Source organism: Anopheles marshallii, chromosome 2, assembly GCF_943734725.1.
Source record: "Anopheles marshallii chromosome 2, idAnoMarsDA_429_01, whole genome shotgun sequence".
Lineage (NCBI taxonomy): Eukaryota > Metazoa > Arthropoda > Insecta > Diptera > Culicidae > Anopheles > Anopheles marshallii.
This window is the reverse complement of record NC_071326.1, coordinates 65009405-65036132: the sequence shown is the minus strand read 5'-3', so window position 1 is coordinate 65036132 and position 26728 is coordinate 65009405. Positions and strand designations below refer to the sequence as shown.

The following is a 26728-nucleotide window of genomic DNA, read 5'->3' as shown; positions in this document are numbered from 1 at the left end:
AAACAGTCGCTCCCTAAAATGCCTATCGCTGGCAAAAACACACGAAGAACGATACGCAGCGAAAGATGTCGCTGAAAATTCTTACACGCATAGCCAGTGAACAGGGGTAACAAAAGTAAGCGAAGCTAATATGCTAATGCAGCGGGAGAGATGCCGAGAAAAGTTGAACGTGTTCTTTCTAAATCTCGCACAACAGAGCAGCAGAACTTGGATGGTAAGAAAAAGTCGAATGCATAATGAGCAGAAAGCGAGGCGATAAAAGCGAAAGAGCGAAGTAAAAAGCGAAACGCGATATGCAAAAACACACAAACGAGCGGGTTCCGTCAATAGCACAGGGTGGCACAAACTAAAGCGAAACCAGAACCGCTTTATCATCATCTGCCGAATAGCTTGTGAAAATAGAAAGAAAATCGATCTAAAAACTTTTTGCATAGTTATAAATCATAAATTTGTTCCGCTTCTATTCTCTAGGGAAAAAAGGTATACTGCAACTTTGGAAGTGCGGTTAAACGAAAGACAACCAGTCAAGGACCACTTCACACAAGCTTACGCGTGAAAGACGCATCAGCTTAAGCTAAAGGGTAGGTTATGGTAGAAGTAATGGTATTTGATTGTTTTTCCTACAGCAAAGCTGTACAAACACCAAACAAGCACAGTTTTATACTGAATGTTCACGTTGTTATTCTGCTTAATTATTCCTGACGTATTGCTAACAGTTAATAATAAAATGAGTATAATTGATAACTAATTAAAGGCGTGCAAGTACAACGTTTCAGACGAACACGCCTAACACGCTGCCTAGTTTAGATTAGTGTCAACAGGATCTGGGAAGTAGAACTATAGGTTATCTACCTGCGGTTTATATTGAAGTGTTCTACATCATCATACACATACTGCCATTTAGGAATTAATTAACGACGCATATCATCTATTCGATTTCAACGTCCCTTTTTCTTATTTCCGTTCCTAATTCCTTTTCCCTTTTGTTACCTTTATTCACTTCATGACATGGATAGAATAAATGGCATGTAATTATTTCCAACGAAGCTGACCCAGTTATGGCAATAACAGAAATTATGTTGAAATTATGTCAAATTATGTAAAATTTCAAAGAGATTTTTTGTACAGTCATTTCCCGTGGTTCGCGAATCTTAAAATATTGACAGTTTAAGTCATGTTATAAATATAACTTATTTTTTTCAAAAACGCGTTACATTTGATTATTTTAAACATATCTTTTGAACAAATTTTACTCTAGTTGTCGAAATAATCGTCGAAATATCATGAATGTAGTTCGTAACGCGAAAAGAAGAATTCGATCCATTAATACTAAATATAAACGATAGTGTAACGGGGATTCAACTAACGCGAATCTTCGAGTTACACAAATTTCCCTGGCGCGCATTATTTGCGTAACTCGGGAAATGACTATATTGATTATTTAGATTGTACAGAATGTTTGTAAATATGGTTTATAAATACAGACAAATCGGCACGAGCTACTGGTCCTATGTTAAGTAGTGGTAGTTCACCATCAAATGGTCTAGCTAACGGAGTATTTAGGGCAGGTCTAGGAACTTAATACCCTAGTAGTGCAGGAGGATAACCTAGAAGACATGAAGACGAAGATTATTTGCAAAATTGAAACTATTCTGTTTTAACATATGTCGCCAAAATGACACACAGTTCTTACTGTGTTACTAAAAGCAGAATATCTTTAAAACGTAAATCAGTATGGTTTTTATTATTCCACATTACATTGTTGAACATATATCATTTAAAAAGAGTGGTCTTTATTTCTATACCCAGGGTATACGACTCTAGTAGCTAAAAACCAGATAACCAGCCAAAGCGGCTGTATTCTTGAATTTGGCATAGCAGGTTAGAGTTCCGTCGCCTTAGAGGGTGGTACCCCACTGAAGTAAACGTAAAAAGAAGCCCATGATTACCCTTAACTTCGTTGATCCAGTTCTTGCAAGCTCCTCACATAATCTCATACCAGCTTAATTTTGAAAACAGTAAAACTTTATATTGACGATGAATCGTTACCATAACTGGAGGTCACCTACCCTTATTAAAAAAAAGTCTGTGTCAGAATAAATTATTATATAAATATACCCCAGCTGTCTCCGTCCTGGCCGTTTTTCAGGAATGAAAAAAAAAACAAATAAATAAGTAGATCCCATTTTTATTTAAACCTTTCGAACCACCATGTGTCATGAAGATGCGCTCACAAACGCGTGCAAACAGCATGCGTGATAAAGCAAGCTCGTCAGAAACCAGCTGATGCATTCATCGCGGCCCGGTTAGGGGTAAAACCGAGCTCATAAGCACCAAACTAAACCACAGTGTATGGTTCGGTGTAACAGGACACTGTGCGATATAAAAACAGGTGCTTTATGAATAATGCTAATAAATCTTTCCTTCAAGCCTTGGCAAAAAGCAGGTCCAGTTAGCGAGCGTGATCGTGTTGGCGCTACGACCCCGCTGGGTTGTAAAATTGTCTAGCAAACTGTTGTGAAGCGTCGTTTAGAACGCGGGTGATTATTGATCGATCTAGATCTAGCCTGCATAGAATAGAGAAAGATACATTTTTACGAATACGAATTTTTACGAAGATACGAATTTTAATCCGTTTTGCGACCCTCCAAATTGCGTTGATTGTGAGGCGGACTACGGTAAATGACTGTTCATAAATTACTGTACCATAAACTGTCCGGGCCGGCGTAAAGAAGATCCTCCGATGCGGTAAAGATGCAAGATGGGTGGCCGACGCAGCGGTCTGCCGGAGGATCCTGGTGAAGAAGAGTGGCGGAAAAACTGGTCCATCCATTTGGCGATCGGTCGTTTACAGCAGGTCCAATGCTCAGACGGTCCACCGTACTGATCGGACGGGGTAGATACATCGTGGCGTGTCGGTTCGCGTACCAGGCCGCATTATTGGGGTTTTGAGAATTTTGGAGAATTTCGCTTTGCTTCACTGTCCGGTCGCGAAAGCACGGCACCGACAGCATCAAGTGTACGGTCCGGGTTCAGGGCCAAGAAATGCGGGTTGGTAAGGTCATTAGAATACATTGTGCCTCGGCTAAAAGGGAAGATCGTGGCAGGAAAAAGGATACATAAAATGGAAAAGCCCGCGCTTCATTCTGCTGGCGTGTTGTTGTTGTTTGGCTCTAAATTATGCTATTTTGTTAGTTGTTGCTTTTTGGCAGTAAGACGCGAAAGATAATGGGTGAAAGAAGCGATCGTTTAGAAGCAGGTTTGTGTCTCCTGGTAGTGGGGGAACTGCATGCGCAATCGGGATTTATCAAAATGTTGCTGATCCTGCCGGCCGGCCGTCAGTTCGGCAGAAGCGCTCGAACGATAAGGAACACCCTAGGCAGTTCCTGGTGGAATTCGGTGTTGGTGCTGCAGTGTGTAGGTTGGTGTAGGTGAAGGTGTGCTATTGGTGCAGTGTTTTGGGACCAATCCGTAACATATCATATTTAATCCGATCGTGTCTGATTGGAGCCAGTTTTGTGTGGTTGTGTGTGAATTCAATATCGATCGAGAAGCGCGTTACCGCGGATCGGTGCGTGAGTCAAGATGCGGCTGGACTGCAGATGGGTAAGTTTGTGTAAATCCTACGCTCGTTTGGTGGCACGTTATGAATTGAGGTGATGCCGTTAAGCAACACTTGGAACCGCCCAAAATAGTGTGCTTGCGGATTGTGAAACGTGATGATGAACGGATGTAGGAATGTGTGATTAAAGTGTGCGTCCAAATCGTCCGTAAAGATTGAGTTAACAGTTTTTACATTCTTAAGGATAAAACTCTTTTACATTCGGATATTTTTTGTTTGAATTTTAAAATTTTAAATCTATACAATCAAGACTTGTCACATGATGCAAGGTGCAGCGAATAATCTCGACGCTTCATCTATCATTCAGGCAATTAAGACGCTTCGGCGCATCCTTGAATAAGATCGTACAACAGCACACAGGCAGTTTAGCATCGCTTTATTCGTTTTGAACAGCACACCACTTTGAATTCTCGCTAGAATACTGCGCTTTATCGTGACCTTTCGGTCGAAGATCCTGTACCATCTTCTTTTATGACAAGAGTTGACTCGCGTAAGGTGTTTTGTTTTCCGAAATGAATGCGCAGCACGAATGAAGATGTAAAAAAAAATGCAGAATTGATGAATCTGGGAGATTTTTGAAGAAGATTCTACGTCAGTTATTTATTGCATCTAATTAAGGAAGGTAAAGTTTAGACAGGAAGATGCGAATGTTCTCATTTCGCGAACTTATGCTAATGAACAGAGATTTGGTATTTTGGTCCCCATTACCTGCGTTTGCTCCTCGCAACGATTTTTTTACAAAATATAATATAACTACATGTGGCTGCTATTTGACGAATCAATGTTTTAATATGTATTGTATCTGTTTGTGATTATACAATGCAAGCAAGAGCTTATTTTATTAGAGTTAGATAATAAATGAATGTTGAATTGAATAAGAAATGCTGCTTCTATTACTGCTAGCGATGTTAATGATTAAATAAAATCCTTATGTCACTAAATTTCCTACTCTGTGGTTTCAAGAAGATTGCCTTTTAAGTTTATAGAATACTTTGTGTATTCATTTTGTGCAATATTATTTAATAAAATTAATACAATAATTAATTATATTTCTTCCAGTTTTGCATTCTCGTACGACATTAAAATACATCGGTTGGAAAATTTAACCGGTAAAAATGAAAAGCATTAATTTGTTTATTAGCACGCTGAGGGTTTGTATTTCGGGTCGGTCAAACCAGTTTGTGTCGCACGAAAATGTATCGAGGTTTGTTTGAAATATTTCATGGTTAGGGCTTGCATGCGAATGACCTGCGTAGATCGTTTGAAATGGGTCGTAAAAATTTATTTTTAGAAACTTCCTTCTTCCTTCAAGAATTTACAACCTATTTCATGAAAATTGTGATCAAATTAGACAACAATCAACTAATTCTAGCTTGAGAAAGCTAGATACATTGTTTAGCCACAACTCTTATGTTATCATAGTAACATTGAAACTGAAATCTTTTTAGGCATTTTTTATTAATGAAAAATTGTTAACCTTATGGAGCTATCCTTATGGAGAGACGTATCACTGTCTGGAAGCCTAACGTTGTTTAATTACTACTTTTTGGATGTCATTTTAGTTACGCAATCTGTTCATTTTCCTTTTTCGATTGTTAAGTTTATTGTTATTATTATTATTATTATTATTATTTTTTCGTTAGAACGGCCTGGCCGTAACGACTTATTATACCACGTAGCCGGATAGTCAGTCCTTGCTACGGGGGATTGGCTTTTGAGATGGGATTTTGGACCGGTCCGTTCGTGTGAAGACCGGCGCCGTTACCATCATGCCACCGGACCGCCTCAAATTATTGGTATTTTTCAATTCAATTTTGTGCAAAGTATTACAAAAAAAAACAAAATAATCATAAGTATGACAATAACAATAACATGTGTGTGACATGAGTATGATTAACAGATTCAAACAATAATACAATTTTACAAGTTGTATTAAACTATATTGAGGACGTTTCATATTCGCGTCATTATCGCAATATCATTATTGTTAGTGATATAAATGATACATAGTATTATGACTTAAACCAGTTCCAAAACAATAAACTAGCGATTACTGGCGACAATAAATGCTAGAGAATGAACGCGTTGCGCCGGAACACGACGAACTGAAGAATTGCCTAGGGTTCCGTTTGCTCCTTGTCACAAGGCTAACTTGCGTTCCAATGTGTCTAACACAATGCATGCCTGACCAGCAAGTACAGAGTGGAGCATTGTAGGTGTCTTTTGGTGTTCATTGTGAATATTTCCCCAGGCATTCCTCCAGAAGTCGTTCGGTAGCACCACTTCGACTTTACGCTTTTGAAATCACTGAATGTGGATGATGTTGATAAAGCTTTTGGAGCATTTCACTGTCCGTTTTGGTATCCCAAAGAGTAATGCGAATAAAAATAAAATGACCAAGCCGGATTTAAGGTTACCGTTGACGCCGTGGATGACTTGTAAACATTCAAAATATGTTCAATAGTTAATAGTTAATAGAAATTTGTTGCAAACCTACAAGGTTCGTTTCGTTCCTTCTGTGGAACGTTTGAACCTACGTTAAAGAAATGTACAAAGCAGGTTTTTTGTTGCTACATGAAATTCGTCCTCGATGGGTAATGGCTAGTGATAGGAAAGATTTTTTTTTTATAACGTAACAGAACCTGGATGGACCCAAATGAAATTATCAGGTTCGTTGTACCTACTTTCACAAGTATACAACATTTTTAGAGATTCATTAGCATTATGTACCACCTGGTAGGTATATCATATTATTTAAAAACCTAGATATTTTATATCACGGAACTGTTCGTAAATTAAACAACACTTTTAACTGGTAAAGTTTCCACAACGAATTTAAACTCATTGGGAAGGACCAAGACCGTCCGACTTGGCGAGAACAGTCAAACGCTAGTTCTTGTTGAGTTCTGCTTTGAAAGTTTTAATAAAGATTTATTTCAGCTTGTATACTAATTTTATGCTGATCGATCGCAGTTAGCATTTTTATAATGTTTCAATATTACTTATCACTTCATGCTGATCGAATCGCGGTCAGCATTTTTATCCTGCTTGATATCGTTTATAATATAAAGTTGACTTGCTTGTATTTTGTTCCGTCGGTCAGTTACCAGGCCGTGTTGACCCATTCATGTGGTGCTGTCGTCAACAACAGGATTATATAGTGCAGAAAAATATTTAGGGATTAAATTATTCTTTTTCTTCTTCTTCTTGGGCACAACAACCTCTACCTTCAAAATGTTCTTGCTACTTTGAGTGTTGCTTATTTTCCTTTATGAAGTAACTTTGAGCAAAAGAAATAGAAATAAACACTAACTTCATAGTTTTTGAAGAACGAGCATCATGTATGAACAAAACCCTTCTGCTGGTTTTTTTCAAACCTAGGTTCGATAGTTCCACAGAAGGAATGGATTGAGCCAAGTAGGTTCGGAACAAAATCATCACTAGTATACAAAATCTGTACATGATCTGTCTGCAATACTGATAAATTTGACAATGGTTATGAATCTGTTAAAATCAGTCAAGAAGTTTATTTAAATATTCGCTCCGTTCCTTCAATAAAAGATCCTCATACCGTCCTGTTTCGAAAAAATCGGAGCTTTCCTATATTTTAAGTCCAAGAGTACATGGTTGAGAATCAGATTTGAGTTTTTGAGCAGTTCGGTAGCGTGTAGGTTTTAAATTCGCGTATGCAAATCATGTAATGCCGCTAGCTATGATGAATTTAAACAATCTAATCGGATCTCAAAATTAAAATCCTCATAATTCATAGCGCTGGAGTAGTTGAGACATATTTAATTAATGACCGTATCATTGTGTTTTAATTAAATAGCCGCGCGAACACAAACTAAAAGCAAGCTGAAAGAGAAATTATTCCATTTAATTGCCACTTTTGCACATTTTACGTCCGTACAGATCCTGCTGCCAATGCTGGCACTTTTCGTCGAAGCGAGAGATGCACGAGCATACCGTGGAGGTAATATAAATACTGAGGCAGACCATGATAAACTATCGTAAATGATGTAATGATGTTGGATTTGTTTACAGGCAAGGCAGAATATATGAAAGCGGATCGTAAAGGCGAAACCCAGTTTCAACATCAGAAAACTATCGATGGAGCCGTACTGGGATGCTTCGGATACGTTGATGGGCAGGGAAAAATGTATGTCACTCACTACTTGGCCGATGTTGCGGGATATCGGAGCGTTAGCTTGTCTGCACCAGATAAAATTACCCAGGACCGTCTCAAATTGCTGAGGTAAGGCCAAACTAACTCTGCATGTAATCGGTGCTTGCTATGAGTCTTAAAACGGGTGCGCGAATTAAACGATACAAATCAACAACGGAAACTATATCATTTTAGAAACGGTGAAGATGGTCCAGTAGCAGATCTATTTCCGGTTGACTGTACAGAGCAAGGAGATTTCGGGAAATTGAAGCTGATGGCTGATAAGATAAAGAAGGATTTTGAGAGCGGTACAGATGATGACGAACCACAAAGGAAATCCCCCGCTTACGACAAAAAAGAAGATCCAACCAATCCAAGTGAAAGTGGTAATGCTCCAAAAACTAGCGATGCATCTAACGATAGTCCAAAAGCGAAAAAAGAACCGTCAGATACAAAAGCCAGTGAGACACCAAACGAAAAACAAAATGTTCGATTGATAAACGTTAGGGATCCTAGTACGTTCGGAAAACCGTTGCAGAAACTAGCAGAAAGCTTAAAATCTCCGTTTAGAAAATCACCAACGAAACCAGACGGAAACGAAGCTAAAATGGATCCAGTAAAATCAGATGATTCACAGAAAAAGCAATATCCGAAGTCATCGAACCAACCGAACCAAGACCTACCGCAATCTAAAAAAGGATTAGAAAAACCTTCAGAAAATAATCAGGATCCGTTCGTAAAGCCAGATGTAACTCTTAGAATATCTGATGATTCCAAAACAGTAAACGATGATTCATCAGTTGGGAAGCCTAAGGATGAACTAAATAAAGAACCAACTGATAAAAATCTATCGCCGAAAACAGGGCAGACACCAAGTAAGGCCGACAAAGAGCCCTCGAAGTCTCATCCCAAAAAGGGATCTGACAAACCTGCAAGTAAGAACAAAAAGCCCAACGACGATGCAAAGGAATCTGACAAGCCTGAAGATCAACAAGACGACTCGAGCGCGGAGAAGCCCGAGGACGATGATTCCAATGATCCCAAGCAATCGCCGAAGTCAGGAAAGGAGCCAAGTAAGGCCGACAAAGAGCCCTCGAAGTCTCAACCCAAGAAGGGATCTGACAAACCTGCAAGTAAGAACAAAAAGCCCAACGACGATGCAAAGGAATCTGACAAGCCTGAAGATCAACAAGACGACTCGAGCGCGGAGAAGCCCGAGGACGATGATTCCAATGATCCCAAGCAATCGCCGAAGTCAGGAAAGGAGCCAAGTAAGGCCGACAAAGAGCCCTCGAAGTCTCAACCCAAGAAGGGATCAGACAAACCTGCAAGTAAGAACAAAAAGCCCAACGACGATGCAAAGGAATCTGACAAGCCTGAAGATCAACAAGACGACTCGAGCGCGGAGAAACCCGAGGACGATGATTCCAATGATCCCAAGCAATCGCCGAAGTCAGGAAAGGAGCCAAGTAAGGCCGACAAAGAGCCCTCGAAGTCTCAACCTAAGAAGGGATCTGACAAACCTACAAGTAAGAACAAAAAGCCCAACGACGATGCAAAGGAATCTGACAAGCCTGAAGATCAACAAGACGACTCGAGCGCGGAGAAGCCCGAGGACGACGATTCCAATGATCCCAAGCAATCGCCGAAGTCAGGAAAGGAGCCAAGTAAGGCCGACAAAGAGCCCTCGAAGTCTCAACCCAAGAAGGGATCTGACCAACCTGCAAGTAAGAACAAAAAGCCCAACGACGATGCAAAGGAATCTGACAAACCTGAAGATCAACAAGACGACTCGAGCGCGGAGAAGCCCGAGGACGATGATTCCAATGATCCCAAGCAATCGCCGAAGTCAGGAAAGGAGCCAAGTAAGGCCGACAAAGAGCCCTCGAAGTCTCAACCCAAGAAGGGATCTGACAAACCTGCAAGTAAGAACAAAAAGCCCAACGACGATGCAAAGGAATCTGACAAGCCTGAAGATCAACAAGACGACTCGAGCGCGGAGAAGCCCGAGAACGATGATTCCAATGATCCCAAGCAATCGCCGAAGTCAGGAAAGGAGCCAAGTAAGGCCGACAAAGAGCCCTCGAAGTCTCAACCCAAGAAGGGATCTGACAAACCTGCAAGTAAGAACAAAAAGCCCAACGACGATGCAAAGGAATCTGACAAGCCTGAAGATCAACAAGACGACTCGAGCGCGGAGAAGCCCGAGGACGATGATTCCAATGATCCCAAGCAATCGCCGAAGTCAGGAAAGGAGCCAAGTAAGGCCGACAAAGAGCCCTCGAAGTCTCAACCCAAGAAGGGATCTGACAAACCTGCAAGTAAGAACAAAAAGCCCAACGACGATGCAAAGGAATCTGACAAGCCTGAAGATCAACAAGACGACTCGAGCGCGGAGGAGCCCGAGGACGATGATTCCAATGATCCCAAGCAATCGCCGAAGTCAGGAAAGGAGTCAAGTAAGGCCGACAAAGAGCCCTCGAAGTCTCAACCCAAGAAGGGATCTGACAAACCTGCAAGTAAGAACAAAAAGCCCAACAACGGTGCAAAAGAATCTGACAAGCCTGAAGATCAACAAGACGACTCGAGCGCGGAGAAACCCGAGGACGATGATTCCAATGATCCCAAGCAATCGCCGAAGTCAGGAAAGGAGCCAAGTAAGGCCGACAAAGAGCCCTCGAAGTCTCAACCCAAGAAGGGATCTGACAAACCTGCAAGTAAGAACAAAAAGCCCAACGACGATGCAAAGGAATCTGACAAACCTGAAGATCAACAAGACGACTCGAGCGCGGAGAAGCCCGAGGACGATGATTCCAATGATCCCAAGCAATCGCCGAAGTCAGGAAAGGAGCCAAGTAAGGCCGACAAAGAGCCCTCGAAGTCTCAACCCAAGAAGGGATCTGACAAACCTGCAAATAAGAACAAAAAGCCCAACGACGATGCAAAGGAATCTGACAAGCCTGATGATCAACAAGACGACTCGAGCGCGGAGAAGCCCGAGGACGACGATTCCAATGATCCCAAGCAATCGCCGAAGTCAGGAAAGGAGCCAAGTAAGGCCGACAAAGAGCCCTCGAAGTCTCAACCCAAGAAGGGATCTGACAAACCTGCAAGTAAGAACAAAAAGCCCAACGACGATGCAAAGGAATCTGACAAGCCTGAAGATCAACAAGACGACTCGAGCGCGGAGAAGCCCGAGGACGATGATTCCAATGATCCCAAGCAATCGCCGAAGTCAGGAAAGGAGCCAAGTAAGGCCGACAAAGAGCCCTCGAAGTCTCAACCCAAGAAGGGATCTGACAAACCTGCAAATAAGAACAAAAAGCCCAACGACGATGCAAAGGAATCTGACAAGCCTGATGATCAACAAGACGACTCGAGCGCGGAGAAGCCCGAGGACGACGATTCCAATGATCCCAAGCAATCGCTGAAGTCAGGAAAGGAGCCAAGTAAGGCCGACAAAGAGCCCTCGAAGTCTCAACCCAAGAAGGGATCTGACAAACCTGCAAGTAAGAACAAAAAGCCCAACGACGATGCAAAGGAATCTGACAAGCCTGAAGATCAACAAGACGACTCGAGCGCGGAGAAGCCCGAGGACGATGATTCCAATGATCCCAAGCAATCGCCGAAGTCAGGAAAGGAGCCAAGTAAGGCCGACAAAGAGCCCTCGAAGTCTCAACCCAAAAAGGGATCTGACATACCTGCAAGTAAGAACAAAAAGCCCAACGACGATGCAAAGGAATCTGACAAGCCTGAAGATCAACAAGACGACTCGAGCGCGGAGGAGCCCGAGGACGATGATTCCAATGATCCCAAGCAATCGCCGAAGTCAGGAAAGGAGCCAAGTAAGGCCGACAAAGAGCCCTCGAAGTCTCAACCCAAGAAGGGATCTGACAAACCTGCAAGTAAGAACAAAAAGCCCAACGACGATGCAAAGGAATCTGACAAGCCTGAAGATCAACAAGACGACTCGAGCGCGGAGGAGCCCGAGGACGATGATTCCAATGATCCCAAGCAATCGCCGAAGTCAGGAAAGGAGTCAAGTAAGGCCGAAAAAGAGCCCTCGAAGTCTCAACCCAAGAAGGGATCTGACAAACCTGCAAATAAGAACAAAAAGCCCAACGACGATGCAAAGGAATCTGACAAGCCTGAAGATCAACAAGACGACTCGAGCGCGGAGAAACCCGAGGACGATGATTCCAATGATCCCAAGCAATCGCCGAAGTCAGGAAAGGAGCCAAGTAAGGCCGACAAAGAGCCCTCAAAGTCTCAACCCAAGAAGGGATCTGACAAACCTGCAAGTAAGAACAAAAAGCCCAACGACGATGCAAAGGAATCTGACAAGCCTGAAGATCAACAAGACGACTCGAGCGCGGAGAAGCCCGAGGACGATGATTCCAATGATCCCAAGCAATCGCCGAAGTCAGGAAAGGAGCCAAGTAAGGCCGACAAAGAGCCCTCGAAGTCTCAACCCAAGAAGGGATCTGACAAACCTGCAAATAAGAACAAAAAGCCCAACGACGATGCAAAGGAATCTGACAAGCCTGAAGATCAACAAGACGACTCGAGCGCGGAGAAACCCGAGGACGATGATTCCAATGATCCCAAGCAATCGCCGAAGTCAGGAAAGGAGCCAAGTAAGGCCGACAAAGAGCCCTCGAAGTCTCAACCCAAGAAGGGATCTGACAAACCTGCAAGTAAGAACAAAAAGCCCAACGACGATGCAAAGGAATCTGACAAGCCTGAAGATCAACAAGACGACTCGAGCGCGGAGGAGCCCGAGGACGATGATTCCAATGATCCCAAGCAATCGCCGAAGTCAGGAAAGGAACCAAGGATGGGATCTGAACAACCTGCATCTAAACCCAGTGACTCCAAAGACGTTTTGGCCGCCATTAGCAGAGTGTTGCCGGTGATTCGTGATATAGGAGCGCCTTTGTCTAGTCGTTTTTCTGGAGATAAACCTTCGATGACTCCAAAGACGGCCGAACCATCTGCTACCGACGGCGATGTGTACGATGAGGTAGATGATGAAGAGGATACCGACTCGGTTGATGCAGGTACACCAGAGAAGCAACAAGAAAACGAACCGGAGAAACCGAGCCAAACAACACCGGAGCCAACGGATACAGGCAGTTGCATCGAAATCATATTGCGGGTACCTACAGACGCCAGGCATGTGATTGTGCGGACCGAAAACCCAAAGTTTAAAACGCAAGATGGTGCTTCGCTGAACGAGTTGGTAAACAAAATTGGACCTGGTGTCTACGATGTCCAGTTGGCCAAGTTTGATAAGGTAGTGTTTGAAAAGTACGATAAATCCTCATCTGAAGCAGAACCGGAAACACCGAAGAATCTAGGAAAGGCATTCAACTATGATGAGCTGGTGCAGAAACCAAGAAATTCTGTGTCTAAAGCAAGGGTGCCGGAAGATAGCACAAATGCATACCTTCCGAAGGTTGGTAACACCCGATCGCGTGTCGGCGGTACTGATGAGAAGCAGGAAAAATCGGCTAGGGATGAAAATAAGCCATCCAATCAGCGTCGTATTCCGGATAGATTCATGGCAATGGGACGACGAGGTTGAAAATGAACGTTTGAAATTGAGGTTGAAGACTGGCAGGGAAAGGGAAATACATCGACAGAATTTGCAGGAGAAATTATGGTAACGAGGTCATTCGTGCATTAGTATATAAAGAAGAATCACAAATGAAGGGAGGATGCTACAATGGAAAATAAACAACTAGCATTTGTTTGAGTAACATGATGAACCTGATGAGAAACGATATATTATTTCACAGCTGGATAGTATGTTGGTGAAGTACTGATGGTAAGTAATGATGTAAAAGTAAAATTTAATTTCTTACTGTTTAGCTACACTTTTTGATAAACGAATCTCCGTATTGCTTTAAACAAAATTATATGCCTCCGCCTTACTCGGGTTGTTTGTAAGATGTACAAGCGCTGAAAGCATGAAGACATTTTTATTGTTGCGCTTGAATCATTCCGGGCTAGTTAGTAAACAGTTAGTTGATAAAACATTTGATCAATCGTTTGAACGGCCAACCTTTGAGGTTTTCTGAACATTTTTGAATGATTCATGATTTAAAAAAACGTATGCGGCTTCGGTTCTAAGATTTTTTTTCACGTCCAATTAACTGTTAAACTGGATCTCACGTACACTAATTCCGTGAAGAATCCTGACGTTGTTGTTTATCGAATGAATAGATATACTTATGCAAATCGGGTTATGAATATACAGACAGTTCCCGAGATACGCGGTTCCTCTTACACACGGATGTGGAGATTTGACAACTGAGTTAGTTTATAGCACAAAATCTAATTAAAAAGGTGCAAAATTGGTTCAAACTAGCTTCTTTGTCATATAAACCATATGTTTGTAGTTTATTTTAATGTATTCTATCAAAAAGCAGTCTGGTTTGCTGAATAAATTAAGTGCAGAGAAGGCAGTCAACTATCTAACTTTGAAGTATTAACGATTTTACTCCCGGATTCGCAATTTCGAGATACGCCGATTTTTCCCGGGTTATAGCGGGCCATTATAATAGTGTATCTCGAGCACTGCCTGTATCATGATCGTGATGATCTGTCGGGTTTGCTTAAATTAAATCATGCAGTAGGGGGAAAAACGCACCAGGGTGTTATACTAAACTGTGTAGTGAAGCGTCTATCTTGACGATGGTAAACTTAGTAGTAGCAAGGGAACCCTGGTGGATGTTATCATTTTTGTAGGTCGAGATATGTCTGGATTGTAGTAGTCCTTTTGTAGTGTAAATAATCGCTTAAAAATAATTATTTACTTCAAATATTCCCTTATTGCTTGACAACAGAGAGTAAGTAATTAACGTTGTTGTTTATTATTGTAGTATTGTATTTCTTATTCTCCTGTATGTTCTTCACTTTGATAAGTTATGTATTTGTTCGAAATAGAATCAAATAGCAATCAAACTGCTACATTGTGTGACATTTGCTTTCGATACGTTGCTATTCTTTCGATTTCGTACACAAACATGAAAATCAAAAGTTAAAAGTCAAATGTTTTATATTAATTGGAAAATACATCCGGAGCTAAAGCATGTAAATACCCGCGATTACCGTTAAGTAAACTCATGTTCAACGATACTGGTATTCTGTCATTTGATATCTTTACATTTTCAATTGGGTTAAATGCTAAGTCCAGATCTGTCAGCACACTCATGTGTTCTAACTCATTCATATTGACTTCGGTTAGTCTATTATGATCAAGTGTAATCGTACTAAGGTTGGCAAAATAATCGGTACACGCAGGCCTTGGAACGGGAATGTTTGCTTTGATTCGCATCACGTAAAATGTTTTCCACGAGCAGAATTTCCTATTGCGATTATAATGTTGTTCGATGCGTGTGTTTATGGATGAGATTTGATTGTATCCGAGGAATGCACACTTGAGTTGCGACAGATAGACTAACGCTCCGAAATCGAAGCGCTTCAACAAATTCCCTTTCAAATTTAAATACTTTAATTGTCCACAGCACTGGCCGTTACGGTCCATTATTACCGACTGTATCTTATTGTAGGATAAATCAAGATTTGTAAGGCTGTGCATGTTCTTCAAATCACCGAAATGTAGATATCTCATGTGAGATCGACACTGTTCCAGGCTTACCAGATGCTGTAATTGCAGCAGCGATGGTGGGAACACTTTGAAAGGCACATTACGCATCCTGATGTCGGTGAGCATATTAGCAGTCTGGTGGATTAAAATTGCTTTTAGGAATACGCGCCGCAATACGAGCGAGAAGGGTATTTGAAATTGGGGTATGATAATTTCCATGAATTTACAATCTTCTATTATAATTTGCTTGAGCGTTGCGACGTTCTGGAGAATGGTGAGATTCACAAGCTTTCCGGTAGCGCCTCTTAAAATCAGTGTTTCTGATGCGTTGGCGATGAAGGTAAATACGTACAATCCATCGTAGGAAATGTCTATATTGGATACGGTGCACGCACCGTATGAGCAAACGAACTCGTACGCTTTTGTGCAGAGTGCAAGTAGCAGAATGGTAACACTGGAAATAATCGAGTAAACGTATGTATTAATGTTCTGCTCCAATATGTTATACCGTTTCAGTAACATTTCGCTTACACATGTGAGTTCATAGTGGGGTAATCACTTTAATAGGGTTTGTGATTGTACTATACGGTTACAAGTGTGCGGCAATTCAGTACTCAAATTGGAGTTTTATCTGCAATAATCTATTGAAATTAATAATTGATTTTTAATAACAAATTAATTTGCGTCTAACAATTTCAACCACTCTGACAGCAACGATCGCAATCAGCAATAACTCATAGACAGGTGTCTATGACAGTGGTCGGCAAACTTCTGGGAGCAAACAGCCAAATATCATGAAAATATACATGTACTATGTTGCAATGAGACTCGATATGAACGAAAACGGTAACATTATCTTGATGGACAAAATTGCTGATGGTTGAAAAGAACCAGCTAATGATTCAAATAATTTTCTAAAATGTTAATGTATAGATCACTATATATGCGTGTGAAAACATCTAACAAATCATTCTTGCTATGCATGTTGAACGCTTCGTTTATCGTAACGACATCATAGAAATATAGAAATGTGACCCTTCACAATATAAAAAAACTATCCGACATTACTAAATTAACATTCGTCGTGTTATCTAATGGTCTAGAATTTTAGGCGCAAAAATGCTACTAATTATCTTTTGGACGTCCCAACGCAAGGAAAATAATCACAAACTATGCACTACTCAACTCTACCATACAACGAGTGTCTCTTTTTAAAGACCTTGGCGTATGGCTTGATGAATCATTGTCTTTTGAGGAACGGGCTAAAGCTAAAAAAAGGACTTTTATGTCGGCTTTCAGCAGATATTCGAGACCCTTTTTGTCTAAAGGCGCTGTATTGCTGCTGGGTTAGATCTACAATTTTATATACCAATGAGATTTGGGCTCCAGCCGGCGTTACCGCCCTTCAACGAATAGTTAATATACAATAAAAGTTAACTCGAATAGCAATCGGATATTTAATTCGACATTCTAATGTCTCGCTGCCTCCGTACTCTATCCGTTGTAGAATGTTGGGAATTGAGGATGTTGTATGACACCTCCACCTCAACATGCACAAGCTATTTTCTTCGCTAAGATTCTATTCAAGTGTGTTGATTCCCCATCTTTGTTATACTTTTTTAAACTATATGTTTCTTGTCGTCATCTCCGATCCCATTTTCTTCTGCTCATTCCGGCACATATAACCTCTTACTGCCAAAATGGTCAATTTCTGCGAGCGATGCAATCATTCAACTGCTTTGCTTACCTTTTTGACTATAACACTTCGCTACCTGTTTTGCGGGCCCGTATAATCATGGATTATAAAAAGGATTACAAGGATTTTATTTGTGTTCAGTTTAATTCCCGTTTCCAATTCCCCCCTTTTTTAAATTTGAGATTAAACTATAAGTTTCCCTTTTGTTAAGCCTTATGAGAGTACGATATATTTGAAAAATAAACGATAAGTTATGCTGTTTATATTCGATCGATAATGTTGTTTCCAGCATTCTATAAAAAAAACTAATGAGGTAACCGAGACATCTGAACTCGATGGATATAGAAAGATTCTAAAGTCTCTTTATTATGAAAGAAAATTTCAATAATGTCGCAGTTGAAGGTACGATTTTGGTAATATTTTAGTTTTTAGCGAGCTTGGCATGCGATGAATGTCAGGTCATGAAAAAGACACAGGGCTACCCTGCTAGTAAAGTTCTTTTAGATTGTCTACATGGATTGGCTGACGACGGCGCTCGACAGTGGGTGATCTAGAAGGCTCCTGATGTAGGCCAAGACTGCGAAGGGGTTGTAACGCCGGAGAGGTAAGTAAATAAATACTACACACTTTTTTCGGTTGCTGTATGAAATAATAACTCACTTCTATTTTATTGTAGTTTTTATTGCATTATTTAATGTAATGTACATGTGTAATGTGCATGTGTAAAATGTGTCAGCCATTGTGAAATAATAGTTATACCTCAAAATTTATCTAACTAGTGAGAAGTTCATCAATATCACATGCTGTATGTTGTTATAGTAAATTAGTAAGCAAATGTGCTTTGTTTTATTTTTACAAGACTCTTCATATGAAATGTGTTAAAATACATAATTTTAACAAACATCCTAAGCAAGGTGAAACGAAAATATATAGACAATTGTTTTAATGAGCTAATTAAATGCAAGCGAATAATAAACTCATATTTATCTAATCATATCTAATAATCATCTAATATTATGATGTTTATACTTAGCGGTTTATGGAAAAAAGTTCATTTGGAGTTAAGTAATACACAAAGAGAAACAATTAATTTGCCAATGATCCGTGAACATAACTGATCACTCGCACGGAATATTAAAAGTGTGCTTCATATTGCCTGCATTTAGGCGCATATATTTGAAATATGTAAAGTATAACAGTGAAACAACGATTACGTGTTATACTGGTATTAACATAGTTTAGAGCATTTTTTTTTTAAACTCGGTAGGATATTATTCCTATTTTATTGTTATCAAAGGTTGAAGTTGATAAATAACTTGACTACCTTCCGAAAAGATATATTATGTAACAAAGGTATCGAATACAATCCTATACTGAATCCAATTTACTAGTAATCTAATCCTACGTATCATATGAATCGCATCTATCAGCCATCAGGAGCTGGTGCTGTTGGTAGCCACGTTTATCAGGTAAATCTGGTTTTGCTTTAACGTAGCCAATTCATTAATCAGATTAAAGAAGTGACTTACGATGTAGTTCCACGAGCTACGTTCTGCGTAACAAATGCAACGCTAACTGGCACCAAGCAGTGTGCCAAGGGTCCGCGGTGCGATAAATATACATCATTAGGCAGGAATGGTTTTGCATACAATGAGCAGCACCGCCATATCATCACCTTCTGCCGTCCAGCTGGTAAGCACGGTTTTCGGTATCACCGATGTATTAATGCGATAAATTAATCGAAACGAACACCTATTCCGCCTTGGATCATCCATATTTCAAAGCCTGCAACGATCCATCCTACCCGGGTTCCGTTTTTCATTCTATGTAAATATTAGCGTTTCTACCATTTCCTTCCTTACCTGATCGTACAAACAAATCCCCACCGCAACGATTAGGCGCGCTGTGCGGCGTGTTTGGTGGTGGTCCGAAAAAAAAGCGCCGCAGATCGGGCAGAGCGAGTTCCGTTTTTGGACAGATCGTGTGTGAAGATGACACACGCAACACGGCAGTGGTCTGTGCCTGAGAGTGCTCTCGCCGGCAAAGTGAACCAGTTTCTGACCGATGGTGGTGACCGCAAATGTGACCTCGACATTTGCGACACCTGTGCGGTAGTTCCTCCTTCGGGTACCGGGCGCAGGAATTGATTGTCCTTTTTTCGTGTCGTCGAGAGTTAGCGAAATTGGTTGCTTATGATGCGCGTGGTGACATCTGGTTTTGCGGTCGACCACGCTTCGGTCTAGTGTTTTAAATTTTCAAATTAACTTTTAATTACCCCCAAAAGTCTATCGGGGGAGTTTTTGGCCAGTGTGCCGTAACGCCGGTCCTATGCATATGTTTATGACGTGTCTTCAAGGTGGCTGCGCCATGCTGCTACAACATTCGCGTACGTGCTGTCACACCGTAATCAGGCCATGGAACGGATTCGAATGCGAAGGATGCCACAGTTCGATTACGCAAGAAATGAGAACCGTGTGACGTTTTGTTATGTCTTCGTTTGCTTTGTTTTCGGGAGAGGCGAATCATTTGAACTCCATCGTAGTTGGGTCTTTCACTGGCGCCAACGAGAATGCGCACAGTTGTGGAATGTTGTGGTTCAGAGGATTTTTTTTCCCAGCAAAAGGCTGTTGGGTGACATCAGATGCCGTGCATCCGGGATTTCAAACGATGCTTTCGGACGCGTATCATGGTAAGATGGCGTGATATTTCGAGCATTTTTAACCCTCCTACGCGGCGTTTTCGTCGAGAAAGCTATCGGGTTCTTGCGCCACCCAAGACCGTTCACCTTTGCGCGTGGTGAATCTTTCCATTGACAATCCTTTTGCCTCTTTGTTAGATGTCGAAGTGGTTTCGATTGATTTAGAGCTGGTGCGAACGTGAAGCTGCTGCTTGCTGCTATAAATCGTGCATCGGAACCATACGCATTTGCGCTGAGCAAATACGCAGGAATACGATATGGAAGATGTTTATTATTTTAGCAAGATTTATTCACGACACCAAGCGACCCCGCTTGATTTATCGCACTGTGACACACTAGGGGAAGTGTTTAGCTAGTATTAGTGTGCCATTTTGTTGAACAACTCGGTTGAATTCAAATTCCAGTAAACCTATTATCGACTTATTCAACTTAAGCTTGCAATGATTAATGAATTTTCATAGATTTCTTACTGTGCGTTTACTTCAAAGACAAAGCGAATAAAGGAAATTGAGTGATCATTGGTGAATTAGCTGTTCGGCGGAGGCGCATTATCTGATTAAACAAACGCGATATTGCATGATATGCTTGAGTTGCTCTGTACGGTTTTGCATAATTAAAATTTCCCCGAAGTGGCACTGCGTGGCGGTTGATGGTCGGTGGACTTTTTTTTTGGGATAATTTACAAGACGAAGTTTGGGGATTTGTCACTGTGGCGAACTATAATTAATTATGTTTTATGGCCATCGTAAAGATGACAGATATTGAAGATGACGACAAGCCAAAGTGTGGACCGTTCGTCGCTAAACAAATCAATTTATCAGCGGTTTAAGTTGGAAGGGGCTGAGAAAATGGTGTTCTTGTACACGTTTTTCACTGGTGTTAAATATTTATTATTAATGTTATGTATTTTTTTGTTGGGCAGTTAATTTATTCAACCATGGATCAATTGTTTGTTTGTCATACCCTATGTTATACTCAAAGTACCTGGTAGAGTTTCGCTATTTTTAGTTGCAAATAATCAAATAATAATAATCAAAATTTCTTAAAGGTGATGTTTTGTTCCCACGGTGTGTCGGAAGACAACAACAAGGAAAATGATAATACAACTTTTGACAAATGAGGCATTGGAAGGAAGCAAATAAAAAAAGGAAAACCAGGATAAAAAATGAAGGGATTAGGGTTGGTTTTTGGGGGCAAAGTGGAAAATAAGCTTCTTACTCTACGTTCCAAAAAGCCCGGATGTCACGTATCGAGGATACGTGGAACTCATTTGGATGGCTCAGCTTCCAAAAAGAAAAGAAAGCTATATCCTTACGCCTTAACAAGATTGATAGAACACATCTGAAGAAACCCCTTGTTTATCTGCCAACAAAATATCGATTGGGCGATAAACATTGAAACCTGTGTTGGGAGTCAAAGCTATCCATACATAATTGTATCATGCAATTCATCTAGCAAATTTATTTTTTTTCGTTCAAAAAGTCGCAGCGTTTCATTTTAATTGGATATTACTGTTACCTTAAGCTTAGCAAACAATACTGGTATGAAAACAACAAATAAAACCCGAAAGAAAACAGATTGCTGGTTTGATGTTTGTTAAAAAAACTGTTATTATATTCAGACAACAAAATCTTGTTTTGTGTCTCATCGCAGAATGATAACTTTCCATTACGTTCGTCAACGATTTGCTTACTTTATTTTTCGGACTTTCAATGCCGAGGAATCCTTTATGTATGGCAATCAAACGGAGGGGTTCACCATGCGTTAGGATGAAAAAGGCAATAGCCATTTTAAATACTGGCGATTGAATCGAAAACTCCACTTGAGAACAGCGCCAAAGCAAGAATTCGCCGGGCAGGTTTGCGATGAAAGTACATTGACAGCATCAGCGGGCCTTGCTTTAACGCGGAAGGCTAAAAATAGTTTTCAGAAAATCGATAAAAATGCCAACACGGTAAGTACAAACCTTTTCTGCCTGTCACCTGTTACGATAATAAGTGTTTTGTCCCGTGGCAATGTTCTGGGCCTGAAAGGAAAGAAAAATAACACCCTGTACGGTGTTGCGTTTTACGGAATTTCTATCCCATCCGATTCGTCGCGGTAACGAAAAACACCTTTCACTCGCAAATTGACCGTTGCGCCGCATTGCGTGGTTATACGAAAAGAATTTTGAGAATTTTTAAATTAGCACTCCCAATATGCGGAGTGATTTAAGGGTAAATCCAGAGCAGAATAGCACTCGTCAATATTTTCATTCGTTGACATGGGTAGCAGCTAATAATTTTCCGTTTATTCAATGTAAAACAGTGGGTTTTAATTATTGTGCATTTTAAGAGAAATTCTTTTACTTGGCATACACGATTTCATGAATACATCTAAAAAAAATCTTTGAGGCCAATTTCTAGACTGCTCAAATGGGAAAATTGACAGATCGCAACCTGAATGGGTTATCAGCAAAGATAAATGCACGTGTTAAGCATTTTTTTTTTAACACAGGGACATGTTTGATATACTTTGTTAACTGTGTCCTCTTGTAGAACAAAGATTACTCGCTTCTAGTTTTGATAGCAGTTTTACTCTGTAGACAAGAATTGCCTGGAGGTATTAGAAACATACCACACAAAGTAACTGGTTATGATAGCTAGGCTGGTGATCTCCGCATACTGCTGTACGCATTGAGCATATTTTATAGCAAACTACATGTTTGCATGTTAATTAGCCAGAAAGCTGAGTTTTTGAAACAGATTTATAGATAGGAAGATATGGATGGAGGTGTCTAGAGGTGTACATCTGGTTACGAGGTTTCATTTTATGTTTAGTGAGAAGTTTCAATAACGATGATGAATGAGCATAACGATTTCAATAACGATGATGGCCTTCAGGAGGAAATTAAAATAGGAGAAATGTAATCCCTCATCGCTCCCCTCTTATCCAATCCCACCTAATGTCCTCGCATATCATCATCCAATAACGTTGAGAAGTACAAAATTTGGCTGTGTAACATTCTACAGCTGAGCACGTTACCACGAGGATTTTTGTTTTCGTGTTCGAGTTAATTTACCCGAGGCAGTAAATTCCGCTATCCAAACCATTAACTTATCTTCTCAGCTCTTTGACTTCCACATCTACCTTTTCTCTGATCGTTCTCGCATATCTCCTTCCATTCAATATTTTCTGTTCTGTTTTGCTCTCTCATTAGCTAGTTTTTATCTGAATAAGCAAAGTTTAGTTTTAGTTAGAATAAAGTGTATTTATATTTTCGACATAATTTATTATTTGGCAAATTGTATGTAAACCCGATAAGAAGTTTGCGTTTGTATGTATCGTTGATCAAATTGTATCCGAATTAGCGCTAATACTTAATATTCGGGCTTATCAAGAAGGATAACTAGGCTATTATCGCAAAGCTTTACTGGCAAAGCACAATACAGCTTACAATCAGTGGCAAGCTTCGAAGATATAAGCTCCTTCGAAACATCTTTAAACTGAGATTAAAAGATTCAATCTTCCGCTGAATGCGCCATTGGAATGTAACCTCGCTTGCACGACCTCAGCAGTGGCGCTACCGTGGCCGTTTACCGAAAAGCCGTGCAGATAAATTAACGATTTTAATGCATTTGGCATTGCCATTGTTTGCCTGGCCGTTACCATAATCGATGTGGCGCTAAACATGGCTGCGTCACAAATCGTCCGCATTTAAAGCGTGGTGTTGCGAGGGTGGCGAAAGATAAAGCGCGGGTGAGAGTGGCCGAGATGTCGAACTGATGAATTTTTTTGGGGCGCTTTTTTCCCGAAGGAATCTTCCGGTCCGGCAGAGCCAATAAATTATTCAACCATTGACCTCGCCAAAGCTGGGCCGCCATTGGATTGATTTCGATAGCAGGACGGTGTATTGCTGTCGCAAATCCTTGACGGCCATGCACTTTCGCGGTCAGTGCGGTCCTCGAACTTGCTGAGTTTGGAGCGTGTTTTTGGTTTGTTTGTGTGTTGTTAATTTCCTTCCCAGCTGGCGGCCTATCATGACAATGTGCGGGTGTTCATAGCATATCAGACGATCGAACTCCTCCCCTCAACCCTTCCCCTTTTGCCTCCCCCGCATTGATTATATGCGCTGAGGTCAATCTCGACGACGATGCTACGCAGTGAAGATAATGTTGTCGGCAATCGAATTTGCATTGGAATTTGTTATTGCACATTTGCTACTGGCACGTTTCGTTTGAGCGCTCCTTTTCCTTTTCTTTCGCGCCTCGATCGATGACGATTTGGTTTGGCCGATGGTGCAGAAGATACGGTTTTCCGGACAGTGGGGACCTTTAAGCTCACATCGAAGACCTTTGGCGTCACTATGTTGTCTGTAGCTTGACGCCTCGCAGCAATAATCGTATAGGAATTAGAAACGTGCAAGCAATAGGCTCCACACTTGAGACTAATCAGCGAACAATAAAATTTCAATCTAATGGATGGAAAACCAGTTCTAAGATCGAGAATGAAAAAGATGCTTGAAATTATAATGAATGATTATAAAGTTTGCCCTCAAAAGCATTTATTTCAATCCAGCTAACCTTATGTAACATGGTAGATTTAAAACAAAATGCCAATGATTCCGCTGAAGTTTGATTAAGAAAGTAGGTATGACAGAAATTACACAACATTGCTAAGCTGTGAGGGAGGAAGGAATAGATTTACTTAACGAAATAATTAAAGAATTATTGAATATGAAATATGCCAAACCTGTAGGAACAGTTGCTAGCAGTTTCATTAGTGTTTTAATTTTTACTACACTTGATTTCATTTCATGGGACATACGGCAATTTTTTTTTATATACATATATAAAACAATTCTTCAGCTTACATAATTAATTTACAAATTGGTCCTAACACACCATGCCGTTGTTATACGATCAGCTGTTTTAGATTATCTTTTTGACAGTTCTGATCTATTTCATTGTTGAAGACACACTGAACGTATTTTTTTTATTATTGAACCTTGCCTCTGGTTCAGTTAGCTGGATAATTGTTGACATTTTAATTTCACAATCTTTAATAATTCGGCAAAAAATAGTTCCACATTTTCCTTCTAAAGTTGACGGTCCACAGCACTATACACATATATACATATATACACATACACATATATGAAAAGGTATAATTTTCCTCAACAGTGTGAAATTGTTTGTCCTATTTGCAGTTTTTGTTAATTTTTTTTTCTTTTTTGTCAAGTTTAGTAACGGCTATCAATTCTGAATTTGATGTTATTTGACTGTTATTTATCTGTATTAACTCTTTAAGGATTCCCAATCTCACAATGACTGTAGTATATGTAAGTCGACAAATATATATGGTCATTTGAAATAAAGAAGTTTTTTCTTAAAGTCATTTTGTGATGTAATTAAAACGAGAACAACACATTCAATTGAAAACGAAACCATCTAAGTATATAAAAAAAGAACAACAAAATGTGTCGTGATGAGTCATTATTATTACATGAAATCACTAGAACGTTAACAAACAAATGAACCTGTCCGCGATCAAACAGTCCTGTCAAAATCAAGCTATGCGATACAGTTCCCAACTATCCGACAGCTGTACAAATGGACTCCATGTTAATGGTGCGATCTATTTCCCCGAACAAGGCATCTTTCTCGTTTCAGCGCTTTGCCGAAAAGCGAATATTGACCGAGAAATGCCGTCACAAGGTCGTCGTCGTTGTCAACGGCCGTAATCGGGAGCTTCTTCGATGCTTTAACTTTTTGTTGGATGCAACCGGTTTGGTGAACGAATAGAAAACGAAACGAAACGATAAACTACCTCCCTTACAGCAATCCTCCGGTTTTCTGGTCTATGGGATGCTTACCGGCCACGTCACTAGGGATGCAGTGATGCTGGTGTTGATCGCACATTGGATGATCCGTAGGAAGCGCTTATGCTAATGTTGCTGCCCTTGATGCGCTAGAAGTCATTCGCGTTATGCAACTGCATCTCCGGTACACGGCCCTTTGTGGAGGTAAAGGGTCCAACTGATGCTCCTCCGATGGTCAGGGCTTTTTTTTACACAAGATTGTTGCAATAATGGTGCAACGAATGGATACGAACTAAAGGGCTTTTGTTGCTTAATGTTTCAACATGTGGCATGAGACCTTGCACTTAAACTGAATTAAGATTGAACGATGTGTCGAACTAGTGGAATGGGTGTGAATGTTAGCATTTCTATGTTCCTAGAAATGGCGGCACATTGTCAAACAACTTCCATCGTGGAACGATGCTAAATGTTACCGTAATGCCGCTTGCAAACTTCCCTAATGGTAGCCCCAGGGTCTAGGAAGAGCAAAACTTCTCATCAGAATGCAAAGCACTGTCCAAACGATCGTCTAAATAACCATCTTCCTTCTGGCAAATTCTGTTATCAACAGTGACGCCCCCAGGCAAGATTAGTGAGTTCCGTCTTGGACCATGTTTGTCTGTCGCCCATACGGGCCATAAACTATCCTTGCGATGGACCCAATTAACTCGCCGTTACGGGTGCAACCATGACGGTGCGGTGGTTGTGGTCGGTATCGGCACGATTTTATTGCTCCCGTGACGCCAATCGGTTGCCGAAACCGAAAGAAGAGAAATTAAAGGTAGTCGAATCGTCTGTTATCATGGCGCCACACTCACCGCAGTTGCTAAAAACAGATCACACGACTCAGAAAATAAAAACCGGAATAGGAATCGTAAAGAACAAGTTGATTTTATGGCAGCCAAATTTTCCAAGTGAATGTTCCCGAAACTCGAGTGCCGAAGTAACTGAAATCTTTTTAAAAGCGAAGAAATATTACTCGGGATGGTTAAAATGATCTTGGTACTTTTTTGTTCTTTGGTTGCGGTCACCAAAAGGTTGAAAACGTTTAATTATTGCTGCTGGTCTGAACCTCACGCATCGGGAGGGTACT

General features: G+C 40.7%; 2 protein-coding genes across 2 annotated transcripts; one reads left to right on the top strand and one right to left on the bottom strand.

The window, feature by feature from the left end:
* Positions 1-3585: 3585 nt before the first annotated feature.
* Positions 3586-13374, top strand: LOC128706983 (microtubule-associated protein futsch-like). The gene is made up of 6 exons (XM_053801928.1): positions 3586-3606; positions 7535-7595; positions 7667-7877; positions 7983-9261; positions 9472-11043; positions 11254-13374. The coding sequence occupies exons 1-6, from the start codon at positions 3586-3588 to the stop codon at positions 13372-13374; spliced, it is 5265 nt and encodes a 1754-aa protein (XP_053657903.1).
* A 1479-nt stretch (positions 13375-14853) lies between these two features.
* LOC128718406 (leucine-rich repeat-containing protein 70-like) lies at positions 14854-15924 on the bottom strand. Its single transcript, XM_053812032.1, has one exon. It carries the CDS (start codon positions 15922-15924, stop codon positions 14854-14856), a length of 1071 nt encoding a protein of 356 aa, XP_053668007.1.
* Positions 15925-26728: the final 10804 nt, after the last annotated feature.